This window comes from Phoenix dactylifera, chromosome 7 (genome assembly GCF_051530095.1).
Source record: "Phoenix dactylifera cultivar Ajwa chromosome 7, Ajwa_hap1_PhDact_Kaust_v1.1, whole genome shotgun sequence".
Taxonomy (NCBI): Eukaryota; Viridiplantae; Streptophyta; class Magnoliopsida; order Arecales; family Arecaceae; genus Phoenix; species Phoenix dactylifera.
Genome location: NC_143196.1, coordinates 35,677,854 through 35,691,300, shown reverse-complemented (window position 1 = coordinate 35,691,300; position 13,447 = coordinate 35,677,854). Strand labels below are relative to the sequence as shown.

At 42.0% G+C, this 13,447-nt stretch overlaps 1 protein-coding gene across 1 annotated transcript; it reads left to right on the top strand.

The window, feature by feature from the left end:
- Positions 1 to 1,990: 1,990 nt before the first annotated feature.
- KNAT6 (homeobox protein knotted-1-like 6) lies at positions 1,991 to 10,215 on the top strand. Its single transcript, XM_008786794.6, has 5 exons — positions 1,991 to 2,394; positions 2,926 to 3,045; positions 3,147 to 3,291; positions 9,214 to 9,452; positions 9,791 to 10,215. Exons 1-5 carry the CDS (start codon positions 2,179 to 2,181, stop codon positions 9,947 to 9,949), a joined length of 879 nt encoding a protein of 292 aa, XP_008785016.3. The 5' UTR covers positions 1,991 to 2,178; the 3' UTR covers positions 9,950 to 10,215.
- Positions 10,216 to 13,447: the final 3,232 nt, after the last annotated feature.

Here is a 13,447-nt window from a genome sequence, read left to right as displayed (position 1 = left end):
GGTCCGCACCCAGCACCTACCATGCATAGATAACTTTCTTCCATGCAGCCCTAAGCTTAGCACCAACCACAGACGTGTCGAAGACTTGCCATCCCCCAGCCACTATCAGACAAGCATCATGATCTCTGATAACAAAGTCCACACCTCGGTGCACTTTTCCTCGCCAACACTGCCGTCGAAATTTACCTTGAGAAAACCAGGTGGTGGGGGCTCCCATGAAACGAGCATGGTCCTGGGCATTGCATGAGCAAGAGGGGAGCTCTAGATTTCTCCAGCCAACCCAGGGACGATTGCATAGCGCCACGAATAATCTCCTCCACATGTAGAAGAGTCCTCTCTGCTACCGACCTCGGGTGCACTCTGCTATCGACCTCGGGTGCACTCTGCTATCGACCTCGGGTGCACTCTGCTGCCCTTGAAGATCCAGGCATTCCTATATAGCTAATAGTGGTAAGCTAGATAGACAGCTTTGATTTCGGATGCCTCCAGGTCCGGCCTCCTCACTGAAGTCTCAAGAAAGAAAGTCGGCGGAAAAGAAAGTCAAGCACTCCTCCCAACGAGAAAACCCTAATCTCTCCACCCTTGCTCCTCTCCCACGTCTCTAGTCGAGCACTCCACCTTCCTTTCCATCTTATCATTTTTAGTCGTAGTCGGGCTTCGAGATATGTCTATTTATAATTTAATATTTTCTATATCCAAGTCCGATGGATGATCAACTCTATTTTCTACCTTCTAAACAACAAATAAATTAAAATAAAATAGGGCAAACAAATAGACGAACAAGAATCACCAAAGGAGGCCCGATGAGCTTATCTCCTTCTAATAATATAATATAAAATTGAGGTTATGGATATTAAAAAAATAAAAATTTATTTTATTGTTTGATGAAAAAATAGTTTATCTATTTTTTTAAAATAGATAGAATTTCCCTTTTATTTTATAGATAAATCGGAAAGCAGATCAACGTCAGTGTAAGGTTCACCGAGCAAGGAACGGCCTAAAAGATTCCCGGTAAGCCCACTCCCGAGCAAACTTTATTGATTGGTGGACGCCCCCTCGATGCGCGGGTTCCTCGCCACGCTCCGTGCCTCGCCACGCTTCAAGACAAAATGACCTCGACACCCCTCACAGCCCTCTTGTTCCGCGCCGGCGTTTCCAGTAAATTTCGGGCCCCATGTAGGGGCTCATGCGTCTACATGGGGGATAGGATGCCCTCATTGCTCTTTTTTTTTTTTCCCCCCTCCCATCAATCAATCAATCAATCCATCCATCCAATCCATCACCGCTCGCGATGGGGTTGCAGCAAAAGGGCTCCCAAGAAAAGAAAAACAAATAATACTCAGAGAGAGAGAGAGAGAGAGAGAGAGAGAGGTTGTACATGAAAGACGGTAGGTACATGGATTCCCGGCACCGTTCTGTCCAAAAGTTTGAAAGGCTGTAAGTTCCGTCGCTTCCTCACCAAAAATAAGTTTATAGATAAGTTTTATAAAAATCACCGCCATCGCTCACCTCGACTGGGCATCAACCCAGCAGAATGATCGATGCCGAGAAAATTTGTTGAATTACGATGGTTGCAGCTCGTATCGTATGAATAGCCGGTGATAATGTCCACAGCCAAACAGACGAGCACTCCGGCCTAATTTGCCTCACGATTCGCACATTTCATGATGGAATCGCGGACTCGGGAGCGAGGACCGTCCATGGCGCGCGTCACGACCCGGGCCCGATCATGCAACTAACCGGGTTCCGACACGGCGGCAGAAGACGGCAGGTAACCGTCCGATAAGCGGGAGGCCAGCTTATCGACCGATTCCAGGTTGGGTGGAGTCACGCATGTGGTCAGGACTCAAGGTCCAAGTTAATGGGCCCGAAAACCGTTTGCCGGAGAGCACAAAAACGAGGGGCTGCGGCTTTCCGCTGCTAATCACGTTAATTAAACTGGGGCATTGTATTATTATAATTACATGCTATTATTCATTCATATCAACATCAAGGAAGAAAGGCGTCGGCTCTTCCATCTTCTTTTCTTTATTTCATCACTCTGGTGCGAAAAATGCAAACCGCTCCCGTTCTGTCTCCCTCCTTCTTCTTTCCCTTTTCTTTTTATCCATAAATAAACCAAATTCCGAAAATATCTAAATCGCGGTCGCTTCGATCACGATCTCTCGGGCGGCGTCGATGGAGGAAATGTATGGGATGCACTTCGTGGCGGCGGCGGGAGGCGGACTGGTGTCGGCGGAGGAGCTTCAGTGCTTGCTGGCGGCCGCCGGGGACAGGGCGCCGCCGGCGATCGCGGAGGAAGGAGGGCAGGAGATGGCGGGGGACATGAAGGCGCGGATCGCTTCCCACCCCCGTTATCCCAAACTCCTCGAGGCCTATATAAGTTGCCAAAAGGTAGTCTTCTTCGCCAAGAGATTCAAAAGGAGGGAAAACAAGGATCCGTTTCTTCTTTGCTTGAGTATATATCCAGAAACTGTCGTCACACATCCTTTCCTTTCTTATTGGCTGTCTTCTAACCTTTTCGTTTTTTCCCCGCCTTCGATCTTCGATCAGAGACTTTTCGCTGACTCTTTTGCACCTCTGGATTAATTAGGGTTCTAGGTATTCTCCGGTCTATTGTTTTTCGAAAACAAACAGAAAGAGGACGAAAATAAAGTTATTATATTCTCTCTTTTTTTGCTTTATTTTCATTTTTAAAAAAAATTTTCTCTTCTGATCGGACTTGTTTTCTGCATCTTCCACGATAAAAAGGAGAGAAGAGTTCATGATGTGTTTGTGTGTGTTTTTATACTTATATTCTCTCTGAATCAGAATTGTGATTGTCCTGCTCGATTCTTGTGGGACGATGGAGAAACTCAGTTGCTATTTCTCTCTGCAGCCACTGCCTCACTATCTTTTCCATGCTATGTACATGTACGTATACAGGTGGGAGCGCCTCCGGAAATCGCGTCTCTCCTGGACGAGATTCGGCGGGCGAACGACACCGCCAAGCGGAATGCCGTCTCGAGCCTCCTCGGAGCCGATCCCGAGCTCGACGAGTTCATGGTCTCTTCTTCTCTCCTTCTCCGAACCATCTTCCCCTACAAGATATATAGGGATGATCAATTCATAGGATATGACCATACATATTTTATAAAATCCTCCAGGAGACGTTCTGCGACGTGTTGGTAAAGTACCGGTCGGACCTGTCCCGGCCGTTCGACCAGGCCATCACCTTCCTCCACACCGTCGAGCGCCAGCTCTCCGACCTCGGCAAGCCTTCGACAAGCACCTCCCTGCCCTACGTCTCCGGTACCACCCCAGGAAACCCTACTGCCTCCCTCTCTCTCTCTCTCTCTCTCTCTGTGTGTGTGTGTGTGTGTGTGTGTGTGTGTGTGTGTGTGTGTGTGGGCGCGCGCGCGCATATGTGTGTGTGTGTGTTTGTTGTTTTGTTTATTTTGCTCGGAGAAATGATCGAGCATCATAGCTTCCGTGGTGCATGCTAGAACGAGCTCGCGCACGTTAGCAAAAAAGCAGGGAAGGCCAGAAAGACGCAGGACGGAGTCGGGGGAGAGAAGAGAACGTGGGAAGTTGGGGTGGTCATGGCCGCCCCCGCTGCCGGCGGGCCTGGGTTTTGGGTCGGGTGAGACGGTTTTCATGGAGTTCCTTCTTTCCTTTTAATTGACCAAAAAATAGTAAAAGAAAAAACAAGAAGGGAACGAACGAACGAAAGAAAGAATAATCAGAGGGACGTGTCGGCTGGCTGTGGTTATAGTAGTTTCAACAAGTGGGGATCTCTCAAGTCTGAAATCTCTCCCGTGTTCCTCGCTTTCACCCCCACCTGTGGGAGTCCCCGTTTCCCTCACTGCCTGCATTGCTGCCTTCCACTTCTTTTCACCCTTCTCCTTTGCTTTGTCAGTATCGCTTTTCCTCAAAATACATACCTGCAAAGAAAGCCTGTGGTTCCATATTTTTCCTTTCTATTTTCCCCCTCTCTGGATATTTTCATACATAGGTTCCGTTGGAGTATTTGTTTTCTACTCCGATCTATTATGCAAGGTCTTCTATAAAGAGTTCGGTTTTGCCGACCTAGGTCCGAGTTTCAACGGATTACGTCGATGTAGGGATGATGATGCCTTTGCCTGGACGTCGCGTTGGAAATTGGGGCAATGGGATCCTCGGGAAGGTGCCATCTTCCCGAGATTAATCGGCGAAGGATCGACCATCATATTCATCTATGGGCTGCAGTTAGCAAACCAAGCATCATATAGTATTTCTTCGATGAAGGCAAGAACCTCCTAGGAAGTCGTCCAATCTTCTAATTGCAATCTATTTTAACTTCCTTCGTGAATACCGGCATGGCGACAATTGCGTTAATAACACGACGCTCCAATACGGGTAGGTGGCTTTGGTTGCGCTCGTGGTCGCGAAGCGCATGACTTAACCCGGAATTGTCTTGTCTTAAGTACTACTTTGCTGCTCGACAGACTTGCATCTTTGGCCTGGGTTGGTTTTGAATCAGCTGGATTAGTTCGAACTGCTGCTGCTTTCTCGGAAAGAGCCATGGGTGACGAGTTGGACTCTCGGTCTAAACTATTATATGCTTATTTTGCATTACCAAGGCTCGAGTACGAAGACAGATAATCAAATCTCTGATGCTTATCGCTCGGGTGGTGAGTTGTTTATTGCTAACCGAATTTTTGTCGCTGTCTTATGCAATATTTTTTTCCCCTTCCGTCTGCCATGCTTTTAGACCAGTCCTCCTTCAGCAGAGTTGTTTCTTTTAATTATTTTCTTGCCTCATGGTGATGCTTTCGCTAAGCCATTGCCTCCGGTGAATGGTTCTGTGTGGTTCGTGCAGTCGATGCTCTTCCATGTGGTGGGTAAATGTAGACGGAAAAATTGAAAACAAAACCACCTTTTCCTGCTGCCCTGCCTTTAGGTCTGGTACGCCCCGTTGTGCTTGTCTATAGTTGTTTGCCTAGATTCCCCCCACCCCGTTGTGCTTGTCTATAGTTGTTTCCCCCCCCCCACTCCTTATTATCAGGGAATACGTACTGAGTGGGAATGCTAAATTATCAGCAAAAAAAAAAGCCTTCATGGAATCAAAAGATGTATTGCTTTGCTGCCTAAATTTTTTGATTTGATCACTCATATAACTTTTGGTGCGTTTGATAATTGCGATGTTCCAGACTTTTTTATGTGCAAGTTTCGTGCCACACGGGTGCCCCAGCTAATAAGATCGTACAAATGCTGGAAATTTCAGGTGGGTCGCTGCAGGTTTGGTCTGGTTCAGTTTTCTTAGTATACATTTCCTGTAGAAGGATGGTACTTTACGAAGTCTAGTTGTCTGAATCATGACAGAGACTGGTTGAACCTATGAAAAATAGGTTCTATGCTAAAGCTAAAAAAAAAAAAAAGAATAGGTTCTATGGGAAGTGCGATGTCATAAACAGCAAACATGTCAAGCATTTAAATGTTGCCGCCAATGGATATTTCATGTTTCTGCGACTTTCTAATCTGTCATTTTCTATTTTATCGTCGCGGATTTTTTTGCATTGTATCTATCTCAGATTAAAGAAGAAAGATATAAATTCTAATCAGAAAAAAAAGAAGTTACTGATAAAAAAATTAAAAATAAAATTTATGTAGAAGTCAGAATAAAATTTATGTAGAAGTCAAAGTCTGGTTTTTGTCCGGCTTTGAAAATTTGTACTTTCTTTTAATTAGGAGGAATCCAACCAAATTTTGGTCGGATTTGACTAGCTCAAAAATAGTAGAAAATTTGTTATAAAGTTATATGATACGTTAAAAATTTTGATCTCTTCTGATCAGAAAGAAAATCCGGCATAATTTAAAAAGTTATATCTTTATAAAATAGTAGAAAATTTGTTTTTTTTTTAACTAAAGGAATCTGATTCAAATAAAGAGAATCTCACTAGTTTAAGCAGAAAGTATATGCTATATATGGTTTTGGAAAAGAAGAACAAAGGGAGTTGAATGGAAAAACATAGACTCTACTTTCGATACTCTAGAATCCCAACAAGTGGATTAAAAGCAAAGAACTAAACCTTATTTTCTACCTATGATGTGTACCGCAATATATGGATCATAAACAAGCAATAAAAGCAAATGACTTGTAGGTCTGCTTTCGAAAATTGTTATTGTCATTTTATTCGAGAGAATCAAGTTTAAGAGATTGAAGGAATACCTTTTTTCTCCCCAGTAGGATCAGGTAACCACCATCTGGTTTTTGTTTTTGTTTTTTTTAATGGTTAGAATTTTCATTGGACGGGTAAACTGGGGCTAGCCCCCATGACAATACACGTTTCCTTAGCAATGAGATGTCCTAGGTTCCATGTTTGGGCTGGTGTGCCCAGGTAACTGCAGTGGAGGCGGGTTCTCTCTCGCTCGCTTGCTCGCTCGCCAAGTTCTTGGTTGTTGTAGGAGTGATCGGTTGCTTGCTGAAGTGGTGGTTGGTTTTACCTAGCTTTTCAATAGGCCTATCAAAGAGCTAGCTTGTCGATTTTGAAATACTTTCTTAGCAATAGATTGGCAATGAAAAGAACACGGAAGATCGAGATAATGATAAAAAGGCACTATAGTTCATGATGCTGCAACTTCTCTATCTAGTTCCCCGGTGAGAAAATCATCTCTTTCTAGTCTGGCTGACCTAATAGATTTGTTTCTCGTGTGGATTTGCATCAGTTACAGGCTGTGCGAGTCATGGTCTTGTCTCTGATAAAACGAAACCAAGCTAGGTGCTCGGTGCGGCTAGGTGGGCGGGGCTGGTTCTCCTATATATTCTGAACTGACGCGTTCTCTTGAAATTCTCTTGCATCTCTGTCTGTGCTGCGTGCATACATCCCATGGTCGTTTTGTCATGTTACTTTGCCTCCATAGTTCATGTTGGCATCTAATTTTCTTCAGGGTTATGGTGCACCGGATTTCTCATGTTTGCGTCCTTTCCATGTCCAGCTCATTATTTCATAGAATGCTCTTTGAATGTAATTTAGTTTAAGGTAGCTACAAAACTACAATATGGTTTTGCTTTCTCGGGGATTGGTTTCAGTCGACACGAGCATGAATCATCTAGGCACTGCAGCTTCCCCATGGCTGGGTAGTCCGAACGTAAGCTGTATCGATTAATCTAGGAAGGCTTCAACGAATTTTTTACGAATATTTTGTGTGTTGGACAAGAAATATACTTGCGCTTCAGTCTGCGGGCATTATTCACATTGCCATTTGGCCGGTGCCATATTATCCATCATGTTTGCCATTTAAGAATTATTTGCTGGTCGTATTAGCGTTATTTGGGGTTACCTTCCTTTACCTCTCCATCCGTGTTTTCTTATAAACTCTTCAAAAATAGATAATTTATGATTATTTTTTAATATTCTATATTAATTTCTTTGCAAATAATTGTTTTTTTTTTATTTTTTTAATACAAATCCGATCCTACCCAGATCTTTAATTAGGTTAGTCTTCATGCTTGTTCAATAAATATATCTTAGCTCTCTTAGCTATGTGTGCATCATGTGTGTGATCTAGATAGTAGATTATGTTTTTGTCCATATAGAATTAATGTTAGTTTTTATTACTAAATTTAACTAAAAATCCGGTTTACTTCTGAATGACATCCTATTTATATCTAGATTTAGATAGAAGAAATATAGATATAACTATGGATGTCTTGTATTTTATCTATTTAAAGTAAATATGAATAGAGTTTATATTGAATTTACATCTGTATTAATTTTGAAAAATTATTGATAGTAATGATAGTATTTATTTATATCTGTATCCATTCATCGAAAATATATGGATACAAGCCGATTTTTAGCTTTATCTTTTGCAGTAGAGCTTATGTTCTTACGTGCTGTTCGTCGTGATCTAACGAAGCATTAATAGTTTGTTCCGGAGCTATGTGCGGTGCCGGTGGGAAATTAAGAGAGTGCATGATGGTGGTGGGGGAGGCCTCCGCAATTCTCGCCGGTCCTCTCCTTGACCGTGGGGCGCCCTGGCCCCTCCTGCCCGTTAAATCAAGTCTGCCGTGCCCATTAAATTCCTCGTTCGCATTGGCGTGGAGGCTGTTATAATGCCTCTATATCTTAATTTCTTTGGTTCTGATCTCTCAGAGCCGTCGGTGCTGCATCCAGAGAATTCTATTATTAGATTTGTGTCGCGTTCGCTCTCTCTCTCTCTCTTTGAGGTGGACTGGCAAAGTATACCAGATTATGCGCGTCGAAATAATATTCTACATAGGAAGCATTATTGACGCAAGGTATATTCTGATCTAATGCTCTTTCATATCTTAAACGAAAATTGTATCTGATGGCTTGATCTGCGCGCGTTGGTCCGGTTAAGAGGTGCATTCTGAAAGACCGGAAATAATTTCATAATTATTGATGAGTAATAATGGTAGGTTTTGTGATAAATTTGCTTTAATTAATTAATCTCCAGAAAGAGTTTTTTTCTTTCACGTGCGCAAGTTTTGTTGATATGGGCGCTTATGTTTGGATGGCATGTTTAAAAGTGCGTATTTTTTATAAGAGCAAACTATTCTTCACAGGGAGTGTTTTCTTATGAGACACTCACAGATAGAGAAATAGGTGAAGGGAGATACGGGATCATTAATTTCAATATGGAAGCTCTTGGCAGATGCTAGGAGACTTGCTCGAAGGGTTTTTCCATAAATGAGAGAGATTGTTGTTTTATTCATATGGATCGCTGAAAATCAAAAGAAACCGGACACTGGAGAGGGACGAATGCCAGCACCGCCGCAAAAAAAAAAAAAGAAGAGGGATACAGATGAGTGTTTGCGGTGGATTCTGTCCGAGGTACGCGCTCCAATTATGGGGACCGACTATGGATGCACTATTATCTGTTTCGTACGTGGAGAGATAACATCGACAGATTTGTTTAATTTTTGCTACTTTCATGGTGGGAAAGAGTGAGGGAGGGTTCGGTGGCTGGATTGAGTGAGGTGGAGGGTTTCTCATATACCGCTTTCAAAACTCAAGGATCTGAATCCATAGTCGATCTTATATGTACAAGCGTACGTGCAGCCAAGCCAAAGATTGCCCCTCCAAACAAGTTGTTTTTCAGTTCCAAAGTCGATCTTATATATGTGTGCTTCTGTATTCAGCTGAATTGCTTCTTTTTGCATCTCAAGTCGACCTAGACGATTCTTTCTTAGCCATGCTAAGCAAGTAATGTGTCTCATCCGAACAGACGAGACTGCTGGATCATCGGAGGAGGAATTCAATGGAGGGGAAGTAGAGGTTCCGGAGTTACACTCAAAAAGTGAAGATAGAGATCTCAAGGACAAGCTTCTTCGCAAATACAGCGGTTATCTAGGCAGCTTGAAGCGGGAGTTCTCAAAGAAGAAGAAGAAAGGAAAGCTACCAAAGGAGGCACGGCGGAAGCTGCTTGACTGGTGGGAAGCGCACTACAAATGGCCATACCCAACAGTAAGTATGAGCATCTTCTTGTCAAGCACTGAAACTGAGACTGCTTAAAAACATACCTGTGGTGCAATATGGCCGTCACCAAGGAGTTGTGATGAGAAATAGGGTTACCAGCTTGCATATTTCCGAGAATATGCGGGGCCTATATGTTTAACATAATGTTGAGTTAAATATATAAGTCCTGCATATTTCTGCGGGCTTTGTTCTAAAAAAATGTGCGGCCATGTTGGAGTGCAACAGATTGTCTATTGCCAAATTTAACATGTGAAAGTACCAAAGAATTGTATCTATCGAAGCAAGGGCAATAAACTAGTTTGATCTGTTTTGCTTATAAAATTCAGGAAGCTGATAAGGTTGCGCTGGCCGAATCAACGGGACTGGACCCGAAGCAGATAAATAACTGGTTCATAAATCAGCGGAAGAGACACTGGAGACCGTCTGAGAACATGCCGTTTGGTGTCATGGAAGGCCTCCCTGCACCCTTCTATGTGGATGACTGAGGCCATGTCGATTGAAAGAAAAACTGAGGTGCTTGACTCGCAACTCCACTAATTTCTCGCCGGGGATGATGTCAAGGTGGCACCATCCTCGATGATGTAATTAATGATTCCCAAAGACAATCATATATTTGACGGGGACGTTGCAACTGCATTGCAGGTTTGATTAAGATATTATATATTGATCCCAACTGGCTTAATTGCCCCTATTTTTCAGTGTTTAATATCCTCGAACCTGCCTATGGTTTGGAGGGGTCTATTGTTCTGCAGTCTCGTCTAATGTTTTGGACGTTTTTCTCTTCTGATTGTCTAATTTTTGGGTACATTGTTCGCTCGTTACACACATCAGTCACCTCTCCGGGGTGTTATTCCACTCATTTTGAACTTAGACGGCTCTTTCAATAGGCAGCGCAGGTCCTATAAATTGGGGATATTACTATTAGTTGATTTTCTAAATTTCAGTAGACGCCTGTCGATTATTAAAGCAGCATTCGTTGAGTTGGCAGAATTCGAATTGGCATCATCTAATCATGCTACCTCGCCCGCTTTCTCAAACCGGACCCAGATTTGGAATGCAAGCGCGTCCTCCAAGGTCCTGACGCGTCTTTGAAGATGATATGAGCCGAGAGCTGATGTAACGTCTCACTAATTTCGTTCGTGCATCGACAATGCTATCACTGTCCGCGTGCATGCGGTGGACAGGCATCACTTAACTCGTATTATTATTATTATTATTATTATTATTATTATAATAAGAGAGAAAAGAATATGTGATTGATAATTGCATCGCGTCGTAAAATGAAGGGAAAAGTAATTATACTAGATTTTAGTGGTGGAAGTGGGGCCGTTTAATTTCTTCGATAATTAAGATCCTATAGTTAGCATTGGCTTGATGCACAGCTGCAGTTGCATGTCATCTGGAATATGTTAAATATAACTTATTTGATTTAATGACATAGATTGAACATTTGCGACCAAAGATTGAACGTTTGGAGACTGCAGAATGATGATGCGAATTGTCCTATTTTCAAGTAAAAAGCTGTCAGGTCATAATCTCAGGAAACCTATTGTGAATGAAGAGATTGCATGCGCATTAGAAGATAGATGCATGTCGGAAGCTCGGAGTTGATGGATGGTTTTTCTATTTACTTTTGTAGTTAAAATTTCCACAATGAACAAGAGCACGAGCAAACTTCGGCTGCTGGTTTTGGCTTATGAGGAGCATTGCTTAGAGGAGATCCCGGACAGTGTTTTGGCATGCTCTTTCTGATAAAGTTCTGGAGCATTATAAGAACAAAAGAGCTTGAGAATGAGCACACTGAAGGAATCTCATGAGCACATTGAAACTGATTGAAGGCGAGACATTGAAAACCTTAGCATGTTGATGAAAAACTGATTGAATTGTTTCCATCATGTGCCGCCGAGGGCAGAGATATCACTTATGAGGGCAAGACATTGAAACTTTAGCATGTTATGTAATTGGATGCCATGAATGGCAAGACTTTGTGTTTCTAGCTAGCTTGCCATTGTCAATTGGTGGTTGTGGTTTTTTGGTACGGAATTGGTGGTTGTGGTTATTTGTTGCATTTCAGTTCAGCTCAGCACATTTATTTCCATACGGTGTTATAGTCTTTTCTTGCCCCCTTTAAGCAGAGATGGCTACCATCCACATTTATGGCCAAATAGCAAACACCATCACTTAATTGAGAACATAGACTATGTTTTCAGTATGATCAGTATATTACCTCCTGTGCACGCAAACATGTACCAACAGTTCAAGCTGTAGGCTCAAATCCAGCACTTGCGTTCTCTTGAATTCGATTCAATGTAATATAGCATTATTTGTTGTTGGTTTTTACAGCTTTCTTATTGTCCTTTTTAATGAATATGAAACATATGTAAAATTTAGCATTATCTTAACAATTGGTTTCATACATTGCCCATATTTGTCAAATAAAATTTTCAGGTTTCTATATGCGTATCCTTTCTGTCCTTTTTAATGGATATGAAACATATGTAAAATTTAGCATTATTTTAACAATTGGTTTCATACATTGCCCATATTTGTTAAATAAAATTTTCAGGTTTCTATATGCGTATCCGTTGGCCAGGGGTATCATCAAACTGTCTCCAAAGGCTACTTCTCCTTGGACTACATCTGAAAAAATGAGTTGGGAGAGTAAGATTTTGTTCCTATATATATATAAAAAAAAGTCTTAAGATTTTGTTCCTAAAAAAAAAAATGTCAATGTTTAGGCCTGAGAACGTGCCAATTGGCTAAGAAGACGAAGACAGTGAAGACGAGCCTGCACCAAATTCCTTCCCAGTAGAAGTAATCTAAATTTTTGCAGGATGCCAAGCATAGGATATTGCTGCTAGTGAGCATTCCCTCGAAAAGGGATGATGTCATACCTCCAACCTGAGATCACGAGCCACAGGTCGCGGCAACGACCGCATACTCATAGAAAGCTTTCCGATAAGCATGCAAAGCGTCTCATCATGATATCATGATAAATACGCAATAAAAATAATATATATAATAACATTCAAATTCTGATTAAATAACAAAAGTAAAAATTTTAACAAAATTAATAATATGCTAAAGTCTTGCATCAACTCTAATCCATGCCTTATACGCAGTGCCGGCTCGAGCCTTAGGCGACTGAGGCGGTCGCCTAAGGCCCCCGGCCCAGGGAAGGCCCCCACCGGAAGATGCTGCAGCTATACAAATACTCATTCCTTCCATTCTCGTCTTCCCCCCTTCGTCTTCCACTCTTATCTTTCATCCCTTCTCTTTTTTGGTTTTGGTCTTGGTTTTCCTTCCCTCACATTACTCCTGATCCAGCTGGGCCATCGGGAAGAAAGATAGGGGGATCGGAGATGGACTTCTTGGAGGGTGGAGATTCTTTTAATTTTCTCCTCTCGGTTTCTTCTCCCCTCTTGGGTGGTAGAGAGAGAAAAGGAGCTAGAGGGAGTTGAATGGTTGCTGTGCTGTGATGTTGCAGTTGCTGCTTGGGTACTCACTTGAAGGGGAGACGGTGGGATGGGACTTTTATTTATTGGATGGAGTGAATTTCCCATAATGCCCCTACTTTCTCTTATAGAGAGGTGCAATTTTTTTATTACCTTGACAATGAAGTGGCATGAGATAACCATTTCCTATTCGGCTTTTGCTTGACATGGTAAACACTATTGTCAAGTATTATCTTAGTTAATTAATCAGTTTTATGACCCTTCTTTTCGAGCAATTACTTTTATTTACTTTCATTTAAAAATTATATTAAATTAAAAAAATTTTTTACCTATTTTTATTAAATTTATATATTTTTATTGAAATAATATACTTGATAGCTATCTATTTCTATATCATTTTTTTAAATATTTTATATTTATTAAAAAAATATTATTAAAAAAAGAAGTCTCATTTATTGGATTTGCCTTAGGCCCCCAAATGTATTGAGCCGCCCCTGCTTATACGTGCTGCACTGCTTGGCGCTGTCT